The sequence below is a fragment of the Patagioenas fasciata genome, chromosome 3 (genome assembly GCF_037038585.1).
Source record: "Patagioenas fasciata isolate bPatFas1 chromosome 3, bPatFas1.hap1, whole genome shotgun sequence".
Classification (NCBI taxonomy): Eukaryota; Metazoa; Chordata; class Aves; order Columbiformes; family Columbidae; genus Patagioenas; species Patagioenas fasciata.
The window spans coordinates 53731855-53751449 of NC_092522.1; the positions used below are offsets into that span (position 1 = coordinate 53731855).

The 19595-nt window shown below is 36.5% G+C and overlaps 1 protein-coding gene across 9 annotated transcripts in view; it reads right to left on the bottom strand.

The window, feature by feature from the left end:
• QKI (QKI, KH domain containing RNA binding) overlaps window positions 1-19595 on the bottom strand; it is a 158406-nt gene that overhangs the window by 47006 nt on the left and 91805 nt on the right. For all 9 annotated transcript variants that reach the window (XR_011738335.1, XR_010651084.2, XM_071806364.1 and 6 more), the window contains one exon: window positions 6189-6332. Coding sequence is in view for 7 of the 9 variants with exons in the window: in XM_071806364.1 (XP_071662465.1) it covers window positions 6189-6332 (144 nt within the window). In the remaining 2 variants the exon portion in view is untranslated. The remainder of the gene's footprint in view (window positions 1-6188; window positions 6333-19595) is intronic.

Below are 19595 nucleotides of genomic sequence, written 5' to 3' on the forward strand. Positions count from 1 at the left end.
GAAAACAAAAGAGGAGAACTTACATACTAGTACAATCATACATACCAGTATGCTTTCCTCTTTCGTTTTCCACTGTCATTCTGCTACACCAAGTTTCTGATTATTTTGTTCTCAAGCTATCTGCAGGTAAACATAAACTTGTATAGAACTGCAAATGAATAACTTTAAGTGTGGTCTGCTGCAATCCCCTAGCTGTGTGTTCTCATTCCCTTACTTCTGTCAGTGCTAAAGCAAAACTGACTCCATAGAAGTCAGTTAATCCAAAGTTAAGCTCTCCACCAAATGGGTTCGCTATACGGTCAGTTGAAGGCCAGGACTTTCTGATGCAAAAGAAGCAGCAGGAACAGCAAATCATGAAGGAATGGCAGGACTGCAGCAGCCCTTGGTTCATACTGTCATGGAAACATTAACTCCGCTTCACACCACTAAAAATAACACACTATCACCTCTCTTTCACATCAGAAAGTTTACCACATGCTGTCACTCCCAAGAAGTTTGACTGCTTCATTACCCTACTGACAGAGCTTCCCTTTTCATCATTTACATGACATGCACCGATAGAGACTTGCATCTGAACTGACAAAACAGATCTAAATGCGGGAATTTCCGATGAAGCATTTAAGGACAGCAGTGTCCTTTTTCTGCTACAATATCACTTATTCATTTAATAACTTTAATTGAACAAGCAGCAAACAATGGATTGCACAGCATGACCAACATTTTGACAGGGAGACTACAGAAGGCAGGTCTATATTCTCACTCGTGAAAGCAAAAACGTAAAACCAGTACACCATGCAGGAATGAATTAGAAAGAGCTATTCAGGGAAGTCAAACTTGCATGTACAATTTATTGTGGGTTTTTTAAACGGTTAAAACAAATGAAATCTTCTGTTAACATCTTTCAGATTTCAAGCTTTGCTAGTCTTAGCTACTGGGCAATAAATTACGTACAGCATTATACAAGACCCACTTTTTTTTAACTAAAGCTAAAGCACAATAAAAAATTCTTAAAATGATTTCTACTGTTTCACGTTATTTCTATGGAACTAACAGCACACAGAAGTTCTCAAGGTAAAAATGAATAGAATCATAGAATCATTTTGATTGGAAAAGGTCTTTAAGATCCCTAAGTCCAACTGTTCACCAACATCCTTCATCATATTTTAAGAAGCTGAAAATAAACCACAATGGCAATTTAGAACTAATAAGAAGGTATTAGAAACTTACTTTAATTAACAAAGAAACCCCAACTCATCACACTTGATGAAGGTAGTCTTTGGGAAAGAAAGCTTTTAACTTAACCAATTGGAAAATAAAACATTCTGCCAATACTATTGTCCCTTCATTATATTATCTCCTGTTTATATATATAAAGAAAATGTGCTGTATACAGGAGTGACTAAAAATGGAAGTACCATCAAAATAACATCTCTAGTAACAAGAAGTAAACAACAGAAGGACAGTTACCAAGTACTTATATACCAAGCATCACTACAAAGAATGTTTCAATTCATAAAAATCATGCAGTATACAGCATATTAAACCAGGTGAAACACTAGAATTTCATTTTCTGATGCTGCTTTGATCACGAGTACAACAAGCATTTGGAAGAAGAAAATGTGAGTAAAATCTCTGCACATTAGCTGGACTACCACGGAAAAGATTCACTATTTTAGCCTATTAAGACTCACTATTAAGCAAGCCATTCACTGTAACCATAAAATGCTTGTACTTGGTTCTTCTAACACCTCTTTACAATTTAAAGCAACAGATCCTGAAGGAGGGGTTGTATACCATCTTTGTTTAACCATTGAGTCATATACATTTGTTCTAGATGTCTGCATTACCTCTTCATACAAAGCTTTGCTGATATTCCTGTTGGTATACTATATTTCACGACACTGAACATAAAGAAAAGTATTGTGCTCCATGGCGCTTACAGCAAATAGTTTGTTATTTCATTCTTTTATTCAACCATTTTCTTCTTCTTATCAAAAAGATAGCGAATATTATCTTCAAGGTGAAAATCAGATCCTGCTTACCCAGATTTCTTTCCACTATTTACTTTATCCTTAATTCCTCTGCCTTCTCCTATACAGAGCATAATAATCTTCTCTTTCATAAACTCTGTATGTCATCTGTTTTCATCTTTTGACCAAAAAAAAAAAAAAACAAACCCAAAACCCCACAAACTTTAGATTTTTCCCAGTCCTCTTTTGTCTGAAGGTAGACAACATCAGCACAGGTTCTGCCCATGATCTAGAATTCATTTGCAACTTGGCGAGGTTGTTTTTATTGCACTACAATCAAAGCAAAATACAAGATCTTGCAGTATTAAGTTATAAACTTTCCTCTGAAAACAGCCAGTATTTCTTATCCTACTGCCTTAGTTAACATATCTTGTAAGCATTTTGTTCCCTACTCCTGCTCTTACTTTTCTAATAGTGCCTTGCACTTAACCTTACCAGCCCCTCAGGCCAAAGTAAATTCACCCCATAGTAGAACTATAACTCCAGAAGATTCAATCAATCACTTTCAGCAACTGCTTCAGCCCCTTGGGGGCAATTTTCAGGTATTTCCACAGTTGTTCTCATTCTGATTTTTACTGCTCTATTATTTGTTAAGCATAGCTGTTGTCTCTCTGTTGTTTATGAAAACGCTTAGAGGTGAGAACGTATGCTTTACTCTCTTATTTCACAGTTTCACAAATTCAGACTTGGTCAGCCTTCCAACTTGCTGGGAACAGGATACAGCAGCTATGATACAGTTAAAGGGCAGTAACATCACTTAATCCAACACTCTTCAGGCCAGTTTGATACTTCTGCTTTAACATTTGAGGCTTTGTAGCTCTGCAAAGTTTGTTTTGTTTTACTTTAACCTGAAGACTGGCAAAATTATTTTCCAACTTCAGCTCCACCATACAGCAAGAATTATCCAAACTTTCCTCCATTACTGAATGGCTTATTGTATTTTGGTAATTTGGCCTCTCTATGAACTATTATAAAATTGGTTGCTTGTTGACTCCTATCTACTTTAAGTCATAATTCATGTTATTCCATAATAAGGAATAATCATCTCTTCTATAGCATGGTTTTATTTGTGTTTGAATTACCTTAAAAAATCCTTGCCATTGACATTAATCTACTCTAAGGATTTTGACATTATTAAATCAATATTGCTACAGTATTTAATTAAGCTCAATGATTTTTCTTTATACTTTCCCCCATAACATACAGCTAAATTTAAAGATATTCAAGAATGAAAAGTCTAAGATCAGTATTGCAAGCAACAACCAAATGTACCAACGAAATTAAACCATCTTCTACTGGAACATTATTTCGTACCCATTACAATCTTAAAATCCCATTACTGTAGTGGCAAAAAATACAAACAGTTTGACAGGGAGCAACAGTGACTAATGCTATGCTGCAGTCATCTTCAGACAAGATGGTACAAGGGTGGTACAGCAGCACCACATGATCTCACAGGTCCAGATAATGACCAGTATCTCGCTGAACTACGGGAACAGAAACAGTCCTATAGAACTTTAAGTACAGCCAAAACAGAAGTTTCATACCAAATAAATGTAAATTAAATACATAAGAGATTAAGAAATGTAAATTAAGTACAAAACAATAATAATAATAAAAAAAGTTGTGGCCTTTCTCCTTAGGGAATAAAAATGGCCTGTTCAGCTGATGTGTCTCAAGTTGTCCTTTTTATTTCTAAAGATAAACTGATTATACCACCACATTGGTAAAAATCCAAGAGCAAGTAGAATGGGAAATTAATAATTCACATCCACAAGGAAAAAAAACCCAAAACACTAGTGATCTAGATTCACAGATGAGAAGAAACACACTTTACTACTGAAATACTCTCTGTTCACCCACATACCTTTAAATGGAAATCCATTTTAGAAATGTGCCTGTTTATGCACTGTTACTATAAAATGTAATTACGCTTCTTAACATATTGAGTATAAAAATAATGGATTATTCCAAGAAATTAGTAACTCATTCCCATATCTAACATTAGCTTGCTTTTCTGAAATGTATCTCAGAAAACCACCAAAGCGTTGCCACTATTTGGCAAGAATGTGATTAAATCTTCTCTTCTATGTAAGTAATTAAGAGATTAAAACAGAAATACATTAATGTCTTCTTAACAATTTTAATTCTCTGACATTTATTTGGAAAATAGTAATAGCTGCAGGTACTCTACCATGCGAAAGGGAACTTCCAGTTTTCCACTCATCTTTGCAATCTTCCAATACCCACAATTTCCCCCATCTTATTATAACTAGCTAGTATTTCTGTTTTTCCTCATGCTTACCCTGATTAATCAAAGGTTTATGTCTTCCTTTAAAGAAGTTTTCAATTCCTGCCTTTTAACTCTAAACCAGAATTTTTCGACTCTTAAAATGCCTGAAACCATAATTTGATTAAACAGCTATTTTTGATACTAATTGAATAGATGCAATACACAGTGCAAAAACCAGGTTCACCAGTGTACTAATTCATTAGTGTGTACTACATACGCCTGTTTCAACAAGGCATAATTTCCAGAAATGAGCACCAACGACCTCTAACTCTTGAGCATTTAATGAGCACCACTAAATCTCTCATGCCTACCCAAAATATATAGATATGTTTATGAAATGAACTGACAAAGTGGTTTTCAACTGACGCTACATTTGGAGCTCCCCTAGCTCATTTTTTTTGAGGCTAAAAACATATCCACCCACCAGCTCCAGAAGCCAAGTGTAACACAAACATACACAGAGCACAACGTTAATACTTCAGACATACTGGAGGTCATCTTGGACACAAGCCTTCAGTCACATTATTCAGCAATAAGGAGGTAGAAGAACAAACAGATGTTTGACTAAATCAATTCTGTATCACACAGAAGTCTGAGCTGTGTGTTTTTAAAACTATTTGCTGCATAGTAATTGGAGAATGAACGTAAGAGTTTCAAGTTTTGCCCATATAAAAAACCTTTTTCTTATTACCAATTCTAAACCTGACTATAAAAACTCAATGCTAATGTGTTCAAGATCTCTTTAGTAAATTAATTCTGAAGATCTACTTTCTGTAGTTGTCTTCTGCTTTCAGAGATTGAAATTGTAAAATGTGAAAAGGTCTAAATGACATTTTTTTCATACTTTCTGCTTAATATTCTACCATATTTTGTTAATTCAAAAATTGAGTCTCTCTTCTGATCTTTGGTAACTTTAAAAATGTGTTCTGAATAAATATGCTTATACAGCATGTGTCACCACAAGTTTCCTCACAGCTATTATCCATTAGTATTCACCAAGCACCCAATAGCACTAGGTCATTTTAATACCACCTACTACTTTCTTTCACAAGATAATCACAATTTTTCCTCATAATATGGAAAATTTGTCCTCCACTGAAAAAGATATAATTGATTTTTATGATTTTATAATGGCACAGAAGCGGCGGTAAAAATCAGCACAAATTGCAAGTTAATGGCATGGGATGCACTAAACAGCCACGCTGAGTCACTTTGCTTTGAGTGACAATGCAGAGCAGATGTAAGAGAAGGGCCCTCCCAGGGTAATTCTGGTCCCTGCAAAAGGCTCTAAGTCATCTGGCTGGGCAAAAGCTGTTTATATGACAAGGAAGCAAGAAAGACACCCCATTTTCCAGTTTCACTATGTTTATTCTTCCCCAGTATACTGATAGCAAAGGTTTTGATACTGTGTTCCTGAAGGGGTTTCATTCTTTTTGGAACGTGTTTATCATGATGATCTAAGAAAGAAGATGTCGTCTTTTCTTAAAGTATTAGAACCATTTCAAAGGGAAACATAAAAGGATGTCATATTTTCCCAGCCTTAAACTGAAACATTTCTATACTGAAAGTAGGTGAAAAAGTGTTTGTAACAGTTCAGCTTTGCCTTATAAAGGGAATAAGAATTTCCTCCATCTATACTACAACAGGCAAAAAAAAAATCTCTCTCAAAAACATATTACTCTGTTTTGAGCAGTAATTTGATCCAAGATGAAACATTTTAAAGATCCCTAGAGTATTACAAAACAATATTTAAATTTTATTTTAGGATGCCACTCTGCAGACTTACTCTTACTGCTGCAGTATTAATTGTATTTCAGAAATAACTTGTGGAAATGGAAATCAAAGATTTGCATACAAATACTTACTGCAGGGATCAGTAACTTTTTTACTTCTTCAACAGCCCTCTTCAGTTTTATTTCTGCTCTGTTCTGAGCATCCTCCACAGTGATAAGTACATGTAAATCTTCATTCAGGTGTTCCCAGTTGGGCTTGCCTCGGTTCTGTTCTTCCTAAAACAATTAAAACATGGAAGCTATGAAGCACTGTAACAGTCCGTATAAACCAATCACATAAACAGTAAGCAAACTCAATTCTGTGAATAGTACGAACTGCATTTTCAGCAAGATGGTAGAAGACTTCTTCATACTATTAAGACAGTTTTATGGGATTACTTTAGAAGAACTTGGGCTTCTAAATAAATTTTGAAGATTTTGTTTTTATTTTGGAACCTCTATTTTTTTTTAAGACTACAAAACACATGTGATTTGAGTACAAAGGAACATCAGCAACAAGTACAGTATTGCTTTGAACATTCTTTGAAGCCTTTCAAGAGTTAAACAGATAAAACATACTGGTGGTTAAGCAATCTAATACTCTGAAGAAAAGTAAAACAGACACCATACACAGAAACTCCACCTGAATCACTCCAAAGGACAAGACAGCAAATCTTTAATGTAAATGTTTTTAAACAGAGATGACTAAATATATGCAACACATTTATGTTTCCAGTCTTTCACAAAATAAGATAATGAACACAACACAGAAGATATTTTCCAAACCTGTTTTTATTAAACAGTGAATAAAGCTAGCTAAGTTTCCCAGAAACGTAATTTAAATTTGACAATATCTAAAATGCAATGAATGAGTGAAAAAAGAGGAGTGGGATCAAAACCTCAATAAATGAGGAAGGTTTATTGTAACTTTTGAGTCTAAATAAAGGCCCACATAAACAAAAACCACTTAGTTAAAATTTAAAATCCTGGGCCTAATAGAAAAGCCTCCACTTTGTAAGACAAACATTTGTGACTTAACCACAGTCCACATTTTAAAAATTTAAGGCAAGCAGAGTTAATCACAAATGTGTCTTTTCCCCCAAATTTCATTTAAATTCTTCCAGAAAATCAGACATACAGAGGAAGTGTTTGAAGATGTAATACTAACATATATTTGCAGTATTTTGTATTTGTATATACCTGAGGGAACACTGTTCCTTACAATGTTCTGTCTTTAAATCTGAAATGTTTTCTGGACTAGACAGGATAAAAATGGGGAAAAAATAGAATAATGAGAGATCTATGGAAAATTTATGGAAAATAATCAGTATTCAGAAAGAAATATCTTTTCGGTATTCTTCATGTAATGTGCACATAGGCATTACCCCATACTATTGGCTACAGTGACCCTTTTTAAAAAAATGTGGTTTTCAGCTAACTTTCTAAACAATGGTGGGTATGAAAATATCTCAGTGACTTTCAGAAGCTGAAAAAAGAGAGAAAAATAACCCTCATTTATGAAACAGAACCTGATGCAAAGTGCAGTTGAGTTATAACATGTTCTCTGCTGTAATTTGATCTTTGAAAGAACTATCTACCACAAGCTATTTGCAGCTTATTTCACTCTATCATGATCAAAGCTCCACCATTACTATTTAAACAATTTTATTTTTTTTTTCTTTAATCCAAAGCAGGAATGAGTTGTTTTCATTTAAGGTCGTGACAATATTAATATGAGGTAGTAATGTTACAGGTATGATGAATGAGAGAAGGTTTCTAAGCCAACAGAGGGCAGAGCAAGAATGATGCCACCACCTGTTTTTGCACTCGCTGGCACTGAGCCCACACACCATTGGAATGGGAAAGGTACTGGTTACTAACAGGAGATGTGTGATAACCTGCACAACTGTAGTACCACAGGGAAAATATTGGTGCTATACTTCAAATTATCCTGTTGTAGCATGAGGACTTTTTTTTTTGAAGCTGCACATAGGACAATAATCAGATTATACCATAGATTATTTTTTTTCCACACTGCCTAATTTACTTTTAAATGGAACACCTCTGTAAAGTCAATAATCACACATTTTAAGGTCAGACCTCATAGCACAATCATACAAATACTTATCAGTAATATAACTAAACCAGTATATGACTACTTCTACAGTCATGAAGTACATAAACAAAAGTTCTGCTATTGTGGAGTGTACTATTTCTGAAGTCAAATGGTAAGACTGAAAAGTTAAGAGGAATTAAGTCCGCACAATATGTCTTGAAAAAGAAAAGAGTATAAGAGTTTCGAATGGGCTTCAAGTTTCTTCTGTTCTACCCCAGCACAATGGAGCTTTGAATTCCTCCACTGTTTCCATTCTCTCCTGCGAGGTTGCTTTCTTACTGTGAAACAGCTTTCCAAGAAAAGTCTTCTGGTTTATTGAAGATGCTAGTTGAATGTTATACCAATATGTATGTTTGATTGATTGTTTTTACCAAAAGTAGGAAATTCAGATCTACACTAGTTCATTCATTCAAACAGAAAGTCAGATACAAAATGTGTGACAGGGTTAGGCTTGTGGGGGGGGAGAGAACATGCAACCTCTTGCAGTTAAGAGCTCCAATTTTTTATGTTGCCTCATTCTCCTTTTAAACCCCGAAAGGATGGTTTGGAAAACCAGATTTTTTTCCCCACAAGTAAAATCTTTACTTAAATTAATCTAGTACTCTGAGCAACAACTCTTGAAAATATCTTTTCCCAATCCTGTTTTATTATAGAAAAGTCTGAATGGGTAAATCGATTATATCTGGAATTCAAGTTAGAAAGTATCTTAAGACTCATTAAATATGGTTCAAAACTTGAAGGGTTGCTTAAGGTTTTCTTTTGAAATTGTTTGGGGAAAAAAAGATGAGCAGGAGAGAATGACTACAACTTGCCCTGCTGCATACCTCTGCAGAAAGAAACTACAAACTGTAGCTACCTTCAAGTGAACTGCAGCTACGACGAACCAGGTTACTCCGCAGAACCAAAGAATGACTGAGGTGGAAAGAAACCTTGGACATCATCCAGTCCAGCCTTCTCCTACTCAGGACAGGGCCTACTCAAGCATGTTGCTGAGGGCCAGGTTTTAAATATCTACAAGGATGGAGACTCCAACATCTCTCCAGACAACCTGTTCAGTGTTCAACTTGTGTTCAGTCACAATTAAAGAAAGAGTTTTCTTATGTTTAAATGTGATTCATTTCAGTGTGCCTATTGCCTCCTGTCCTTCAGTATCAACTGTTGAGCAATCCAGACCAGTGGCCAGATCTACCTATAGAAAAATGCCACAAAGAGGAACAGAAATTGCCATCAAAGTTATTTTGGGCAAAAAACACTTGTTACTACAGCAGAAAGGGTATGCACATAGAAGAAAGAATCAGCCTGAATAAAAGACTTGGGAAAAAGAAATTGCATATACTCAAAATTATATTACATACACAAGAAGTAATTTACAGCATGAAGTTTTCCTGCATTCCAGATATTGTTTATGGGAGAATTATACAAGAAAAATGGATGCAGTGAAGATGCAGGGAACTACAGAGTAAAATGATTTATGTCACAACCTTGGGGAACAACAATATTAGAAAAGCTTAATTACAACCAAACTATCTTGTCTGCTAAATTAAAGAACATTAAGAGCAACATAGTTGGCAGATGAAATTTCACCGTGCTCCTTGTCTGGTAGAAATTTCAGTATACTTAAATATAGTCTAATTTTGTAAACAGATTTTGCTTTCATTCTGTTGCCTGTGTGTATACGCTCATCCTCAGGATACCTATACACAATAATGGACTTCAAGAAAGTACTCAATATTTATCTTGCTAATAAAGTCAATGGATCAGGTAGATTAAAAAAAAAAAAATCTTTGTAAAATTCCTTGAAATTTAGTTGCACAAAACCAGAAGTAACATAATTGCAGAATTTTTCTTCCACCTAATTATTTTCTACTTTCTTTGGGACGGTTCTAGGGGTGAGCCAAAAAGCAGAGGATACAATTAACTTGAATCTATACAGCCAAGCTTTAATATCAGAAAAGCTCTTCCATGAGCAGAAACACTGAAGTCCAGCTCCCTGTTTATTTGTGTCCTTTTTTTTCCATACAACTCATCCTACCACAGTAATTCGAAGTTGTGGTCTTGTACCTCCTGCATCCCAGTCCTTCAAGGCCATTTCCATTTACAGCTTCATATCCCATCCCAAAGCTTCCTTCTTAACGCCTCAAATATTGACTTAAGGTACAGCAGCTTACTAGCTGTCTATAAGGTACGCAAAGTAGATGACTGAAAACTCAGTACATCCCTTCTGTCGATGAGAGACATTAAATTAGGTGTCTCTTCCATCTAGCCAATAATTTTCAAAAAACTTCAAACACAAAGGAAAGAATTGCCTGATCAGCTTGACTGAAGTTGTTCAAAAGATTCAACCGGCTAAAGTGAAAAATATTTTCACAAAGCAAGTCATAACGAAATATTTTATCAAGAACTTCAAAAAAAATCTCAAACTTTATTTCTCACCACAAAGGCCTAAAGAGCTTCACAGTATGGCCAAATGACTAAAAATAAGTTGATGAATTAAAAACTGGTGAAGTAGAATCCAGTCATTTCCAGCTGTCAAAATGCCACTAAAGGAAAATGAAACAGACACCGAAAAGAAACACTTTTCTAATATCTGTCTACATGCAAGCAGGGGTATATTAGTTGGACAATACAGAAAGAATGAATTCAATGCGGGAAGAGTGGAAGGAAGTTTTCCTTGTGGCTTTTTTTTCAGAAAGCTATGGCCCATATTAAAAAAAAGCACAACTTCCATCCTATGCACTTTTTCCACACTAACTCATACAATTTCCAGTAATCATGGCCACTAGAAAACACAAACACGGCTTGGTATCAACAGCAGGGGCCTTTTAAAGAAATAAAGCCACTGGCTCAAGGAAATGTTGAGAAACAACCTTAGTATCCTCACTCATCTTGAAGTGATAGGTTATTAAATTCTGTTTTCATCAACCTACTAGAAGCTGTTGCTCTCCCCACTGAATGACAAAAAAAACACAGAAAGGTGAGAGTAAAAGGAAATAATGTTTTCATATACTGTCAAATTGAATGCCATAATTAGAAGGTAACAGAACAGCTTTAGTCCTTTAAACTGTACAAAGGTTTCATTCAAGTACATTCTAAGAACTTTAATTAAAATTATCCTAAGATGTAAGAAACAGTACAACCACTCAAAGCTGCTTCTCACAGTCAAGTGGAGGAGGTAAGATGGAGAAATAAGTTCAGCTATTTAGTAAAATTACCACACTATCTGTTGTCTAACAAATTGTGCTATAGGTACATTACAGTTGACAGAAGTTCTAGGTGAATGTTTACTTTCCATAATGAAAACATTCAGACATATATATCAAAGTTTTAAAAACACTTGGATGGGCAGTTTATAAGAAGTTGTATGGATCAAGAAGTTAACACATTGATTTAAAGCAATTGAAACAAAAGCTAAACTTAACTAAAAAATAATAAATTAAAAAGGTAAGCAAATTCTAGCCCTGCTCTAGTTTGAGCATTTTTAAATAAGAGTTGATATATACTGTAGCCATGCAACATTGTCAGGTCTGAATTAATGATCATGAGAGAAACATTACTCAATCATCCAATACGGATTACACCTTACTTAACAACCTTTTGTTGACATAGCTGAACTGGTAAAACCAGGCCAGAAGAACCTAAAAAGAATGTTCTTTGCCCTAAACTAAGTCATTACTCCCCACATTTCACGGGCCACAAGAGTTGTCTATCTTGTGGTGTTCAGTGTAACTTTTGTTCTTATAACTGTTTTTCCTGAACCGACCTGAACGACAGAATTTTATTTGTAAGTTTTTGGTGCCTCTGTTGCAGAGATAGTTGAAAATAAACACTTGGAAGACAGAGGATTTCTGCAACATATTGTGCAAGGAAGAAACCACTTAGCAGTCTCAGACATAAAAATAACCCCATGCCAACTGATAAATATCCATGAAAGCTCTTGTCCTAATGAAACAAAAATCATTTGGATCATCTCTTATTGTTTACTATATCCTTTTGTGGCCAATCTAACAACTTCAGAAGGTTCCCTCCCTTCACCAGGCAGTCCTTATTCCTCCACTGGGACTGGCCCGAGCACCTCGCCAGCATTTCCGAGAGCCAGGCCAACATGCTGCTACAGCACAACCACATCCTCTTCCCTCTGTCTGCTGGACAAGTGAATCAAGTAAGATTATAAGGGGATATTGAGTGCCAACACAAGGTCAGCGCTGTAACTGGGAAAGTGAAAAGTTGAGAGACCACATTAAGTGCCACTTAAGGACTGCCTCACCATGTTTCGTGAAACTATCCTAACTTAAATCTAATTATGCACATGTCAAGGACAGAGTTATCTTTACTATCTGACACGAAGCAACTTGTCCACCTATGTAAGAATTAGGCATTAAATGTTAATATGTAGTAATAACTGTAAGTAAAAACATGGAGATTTCTCCTTCCACTTTTGCCAATAAATCTAAGTCTTGACAGGACTCACTGGTGAAACACAAACAAAAAATCCTGAAAAAAACCCCATGTCTGCAAAACCTGTACTCACATGTGTACTCACATGATATACTCCTGACATTAACATTTCAATAGAAGTTGTCACTTTAGAAGAGGTCTGCAAACAAAGTAAGTGCTTAGCTAAGTAGCAAAAGTTTTTTATAAGATAAAACTCCAAGCCAGCCCTGCAGAAAAACAGTTTACAATGATGCACTAATTACAGTATCTGTTTGAACAACAGAAGTAATTTTATAACACGAAGCATCAGAACACACTGATTGTCCTAACCCCTGCTGATAAACTGCTTTAATTGTGCAGTTACAGTCAGGCAAATTAACACAGACTTTTGCTCCTACTGAGCTTCTAAATGGCAGCAGTTTCACAAGCAGAAAGCTGGTGAAAAAATAATGTAACAAAAGAAATGCTGAAGGAGTAGCACCTGGTCAGGGATAACACTGTAGCTTATGTCACATTTAGAATTTCTGACCAAAGTTGTTCTCATACAGAAGGAATAGATCAAATGCTTAAATTAACAGTCACATACTTACTGTTTTGAACGCCAGGCAAGTTAGTATTAGTTAGTATGTCTCTAATTATCCACTATTGTTGTATACTAAGTTCCCTTCAACAGTAGCTACAAAACACTGTCAAAGGGCATTATCTAAACAAATCTTTTAAGAACTATACTGAAAAAAAACTGATGGCATGAAACAGCCTAATGATTAAACGCACACAAAAGGCAAGATTCTGTTCTCTGTCTCAGAGCCTCAACACAGACCTCGTGCTCAGGAAACTCCAAAACGAGCACTGCCCCAAACTGAGATCCTACAGGGACGAAGCACCAGACGGGATCTATCTGAAGCTGTGGCTTCCAGGCGCAAGGGTGCTGACGCCGTGCCAAGGGCTGCCAAGGGCTGCCAAGAGCAGAGGAGGCCGTTGATGCCGCCCAGGCCAGCAGGGCCTTCCACTCCTGGGCTCCCCATAGCCACAGCTGGACCACCTGATGGCTCCGGAGCACCCAGCCAGCAGAAACTGCCCTGTTTCTGTGAAACAGGTAACCGGATTGCATCGCTCCAGGATTTGCTTCTTGCATAGCTGTCTCAAAATCGTGTCAGCGTGAAAAATAAAAGCAATGATTTGCAGAACGAACTGTATTGCCGAGTGCTATCAAAAGCCAGGAACCCATTAAGACTGACTATTCAAGTGTTTTGGGATGAAAGCAAGAAAGTTTTGTAATAATCAGTATCCTTAGGGAATAAATGAGAATTTATCACATCACATGCACAGCATAAACACAACACCTGGTTATATCTGTTAGAGATTAATGCAACTGTTGATACCTAAAATTACCATGAAGTGTCAAACTTTACCTAGTCAGAGCAGTGAGGCTGTTCATTTCTCTGACTCTGGACTACAGGTGTTTTAACATTTTAACTTTACCAGTATTCCTGAAGTAGTAAAAGTCCAAACAGAGAGAGAGTTACATTGATAGCCAAGTATAATTTTATTCCCCTATAGGAAAGGGAATAAGCAGTACAGGTATTTCACAATACTGTGACTATTTTCACCAATTGACCACTCTTAACATAATAATATCCATTAGAAAAATCAGATTCCCTTAAAAGAAAGTGAAACACCAATAACACCTGAATGCAATAGTCTTCTTGATTCAGAGTTGAATTCAGACAGCTTTTTGAAGGGAAGTACCTTCATATTCTGAATCTCAAGGTACAACAGACATTTTAAAATGAAGGCTTAGATCAACAAAACCTTATCTGTGACATCAGACACATCTCTCAGAGCATTCTCTAATAAGGAAATACAGACATGAAGTTTTTTGCAACTCACAAGTCAAGTCCATTCATTAGCAGCCACTAATGAAATTAACTTCAAAATAACGTGCCACTGTTCTAACATCACTTCTGCATAAACCTATCTGCCTCTAAGTTTATAAGCATTATTAATCAGTATAAAGCTGATTCTGCTATTGAGCTTTAGATGGACAAAGGCTGACAAAAGTAAGTATTCTTTCATCTACCTTAGTATCAAGCAGCACCTATACACTATGCACTTTAATACACACAGATATTAAATTACTCAGTTTACACTCTTAACATACTTCAGAAGTTTTAGTTTACTGATGATTAAAAGGATGTTAAAAACAAAACAGAAAATATATCCAGAATAGACCATTTTTCATGACCTAAAAAGGTATTTCTTGAAGTAGGATCAATACATCGGTAACATTGGCTTTATTATATACTATATAGCCAACTTTACTATTTTAAGCACATAAAGTTTCTTCTGTACATGTAAGCTTTTACTTAAGCAGTATTCCAGTCGTATTATATTTTAATTTACCATTATATTTTTACCTAGGAGGAAGACTAGTACACTAAGGTACTAGACTGGCTAACACATGCCTCTGTATTTCAAAAACTTACCAAGGTGTCTAAAACTCTGCTAAAGTACCTGTTGAAAGGCAAAATAGTTTTAATTAAACTCAAAGTCTGATGCCTGTGTTTTCATCTGGGATTCTCAAACTAGGAGAGCTGAAAATGTTGACATCCAGAAAGACCTAAGCTTTCCAAAACAAGGTATGGCAACACCAATAAAATTGTTTGAAGAACAAACTTGCAAATCAAAAAAAAATACAATGTAACAGTCCACTTCACCCTTTAAGAAGGCAGATCACTGCTCAGGAGGTGAGGAAAACAAAAAATACAAATGTAGTGCTGGAGGTGTCTCTACCGCACTGATAAAGGACATCACCAAGAGATGGGTTCCTGTTTTTTTACGTAGGACTGGAGGCTTTTCACAGCTGTGAATGATTGGATAAAACTCACATAAAGCATGCTGAAGAGAACCTTTATTTCCAGCTTCATGGAAAGCCCTTTAGTTTTTCCTTTTTCCATTAATATGAAACTTTTACTGTCATCTGTGTAATGAACAGAGAAGATAGAAAGCATCATCAGAGTCAGTGATTGGGCTTTGACGGAGAATACCTGAGCTGAGGTTTCACATGGCTGAATAATTACTCTACTGTTTAAGGAGAAGTGCTACCACTACTCCTCAGCTGTATCTAGGGGAAAAAAAGTGTCTGTTCACAGGTTTCTCAGTCTTCTAGTCTACACAGTATAGTTCACCTGAATATTTCTTTAGAGACTTTTTTTACTAGTTTAAAACTGTCCTGGTTTTGTTAAAAAACAAGTTTCTCTTTTAGTGAATTTTGCCTGTCAGCTAAAGCCTTCATATTAGCTGCATTTTCCTGGAGAACCCAACACGTTTTGGTTAAACCTAGCAACGGAATGCAAACTTATTGATAAGCACGGATGGACAATCTCGCAAGAGGGGCAACGAGAAAACTGATGACTGAGAGACTGACCAACGGTGTATAACATTCCATTCACGTGAATACTTCATATGAAGTGGGAGATCACGAGGATCTCGTCCCTTTTCCTTCCTTTTTCCTCATGGCTGACATTAGGAGAGGACCTTGCTGGTTGTCCCTGCGAACTGAGGCCTAGTGACAGACTGAATCCAGCTCCGGTTGGCTACAGAGTCTAATCCAGGGCTTTGGGTGCTGGCTCTGCAGTTGCTGAGACTTTCAAGATTGGTTTTGTATATTTTGTATTATTTTCTCTATTCTTATTAGTAGCATTAGTAAAACACCTTTAACTTTTCCAACTCTCTTCTCTCTGTCCTTCTTTCCCTCCCGAGCGCCTGTCCTGAGTGGGAAGGGGGGAGAGGGAGGGGCAAAGGGGGGAAGTTGGGGGGAGAGAAGGTTAACAATACATCTGCCAGGGTTTGATTGTCACCCCGCAATCTTAACCCTCGACAAAAACAAAAAAACACACGCAAAAAAGAACACACCCCCAAAACACTATTATTGACTGCAATTTGGACTACCATTTACAGTATACTGAATTTTGAACACTGCAATCAATGTTGCATTAGTCACTGCACTTGCGAAAGTAAAAACCGGAAAACAAATTATATTTTTGCATTCAATGGAGAACATGACCAGCTTTTCGGCTGGTAGTATAATTTTAGACTTTTTGAAACATTTTCTTCCCTCTTTTGAAGTACTATCATGTAACTTTCATCAACAGTAACTGCCCCAGATAATTGTGGCATCTGCCTTTACTGAAAGGCAACCATTTTTCTTTTTCTAATCTGCGTTTTATTCCCTCTCTGCCTTGCTTAGATTTGACTGCTGCTTTGCATAGCAAAGCTGGTGAACACTGCCCTCCTCAACAATTTGAGTTCAGTGTTGAACTGATCCATTTCTCAGTTAAGCTCACCCTCAAACATCTGTGCTCTGGCTCTTCTGTGAAAGCTCCACATATAAGTGATGTTGAAGAAACCATGAGGGTCAAGAAATAAATTAAACCCACACTTTTCTTCAGGTGATATTCCTGCTTAATCTAAGCACGAATTCCAACAATTTTCGGTCCTTTATTTAGAAGTGTAAGACACAGACAAAGCTACATTAATTCATACGTAATTTGATATATCTAATTTTCTTCTACTAATTAGGAATCAATTACTTTTTCTTTTTTAATTTCAGACTGAATTTACAGCACTGTTCAAGAAAAAAGGGAGAAAAATACAAAGAGAAAAAATGTAATAGCTAAGTGACCTTTTCAAGCTAAAAAAAAAAACAGAGCTGCTTACACCTTGCATTTTAATCCCAATGTATCCACACTTCTACTTTCCTAATCTCCATTTGCTATCACTTGCAGAGTCCAGTGACTCAGCCTCCGCTTGAAAACCCAACCATTTTGCTTTTGGTGTTTCCTCAAGGATGAGAAACATGTATGCTTCATATATAAGTATATGAAAAATAAGATATCAATAGGGATTGCTCTGCATAAACCCCGATAAAGGTCTTAAAGGAGCATATTGTAAAGAAAACTTTGTAAAATGAAAATAGTCAGGCCAACTGTTCACTTTTTTTAGTTATAAAGTAATTGTAATCTTTTAAAAGATTACTCCCCATTTTCTCATGCTGTTAACATTTACAGCAACATGTGATTACTAACCTCCTTAAGATTTTTTTCAGAAGCTGCTTAAAACTTACTAAGAAAAGTGAAATTTCACTCCAAATCTTTGCACAAAAGCATATATATGAAGATGTAACCACAGAACATTTTTAACAGAAACTCAGATTGAACATGTTATCATAACCTCAGTGTACCAAGAAAATTGAAAAGTACCACCTCTTAACGTGCAATGTAACAGACAAGTTTCTGATACGGTTATAAAACTCTGTGCAGTAAATTTAAGAAAATGAAAACTTTTCCCTACTCCTTATCCTCAAAACCCAGCTAAAATAAACAAGAATGGGTTCATAGTTTTTACTATTCACATGCACATAAAAGTAATCTGCTTAAGAATACTGAACGGTTATCACTGTTTCTTTAAAATGCAATGTCTTTAAAAAGAAAATTGTTTTTATAGTAATATGTTGTTAGCTTTATTTTAGGACATTGTAATATTTAGGCTTTTACAATTTGTCAAAGCAACAAAACTAAGAGACTTGTGACTCAACCAAGCATATCTAGGTAGCAGTTAAGCTTCAAATAACTTCCTGAGCCTTAAAGAAACTGCTCTTGCTCAGTGAGGTTTAAAAAACCAAAACAAATGAAACAAACATTCATCTGGGTTTGTTTTTTTTTTGACTGGTTTGAGGGTCAAGTTTGGGATGAGAAAGGGTACAGGAAGGTGACTAACTTTAATACTTTAACCAGTGACACTCTGCCAGTAGTACTTTACTGCTGGGGTACCACTAATACAGCAAAATGCAGGAAAGAGGCTGCGCACAGAAAAGCAAAGCTGTTTTTACTGCCAGGGCCAGGCTGACATGGTTGCAATCCCAGAGCTTTAGTTCAGAATCTGTAACTTCCACTGCTTGGGAGTGGCTCTTTCTGCTCTGGATAAACGTGTAAATTGATGATAACTGTGAGTTTTGACAAGAACATGCACAGTGAGACTTCAAAAAAGAAAGGTGGGGGGAGAAATCAGTGTTACAACAGAACTCACGCATAAGCTGAAGTGCTTCGCAGAATCCTGACCTTAATGAGAAACGAGGTATCAGCACTGATGTGATTACACCTAGTATTTTTCTCATTTCCCCTCTCTGTTTCAATCTTTGGGATGAATCTGCCCTGAACATTTCCTCAAAGATGCATAATGAAGAGGTTTCTGAATCACTTCTCCTTCCTGTAAATTCACAGGGATGGCAAGAAGACTGAAGTACCTAAGCAGCTAAATGCTATCCTCAATAATTAGATTCAAATCACCTCCTCCTATGCCAACAAGAAAACAGTGCTAAACAAACCAAACTTTCTTAAAAGTGGTTGCTTAAATGAACACTGCCAGCTTTAGACACAATGTCTGTGGCAGTAATTACAACACTGATCTTGCGCAGTCAGCTCAGAAACACTCACAAATCACAAGTATTCTGAGTTTCTTTGTATTGAGGAGTTTCTTGCATAGGCTTCCAACAACAGAGCTGAAATGGTAAATGCTGTCTCCCGCCACCACAAGCAGCTCCATTCCTTTCTCCTTCCTTGCGGGTGTGTGCAGAGCCCTTCCCTCTTCTTTGCACCAGCGTTCACTGACTGGGCTCTTGCAGAGCCAGTTTAACACAGCAGCAAGCAACTGCTGTCAGACTGGGTTTTGTCTGTTTAGCCAGCTGAACTGGCTCAGTGACACATCCCACAAGCAGCAGACAGAGTACAAAGAAGGGCACAAGCAGATCCCTTTGTAGGAAGCTGCCAGCTGTCAGTCACACCTTCAGACAACTGGGCCAAAACACTTGCAACAGGCGGTGGGGATGAGGGAGCCCCAGGCTCGGACTGACTGCATGACCTGAAACTCTGTAGACATGGTGGGCACTTACC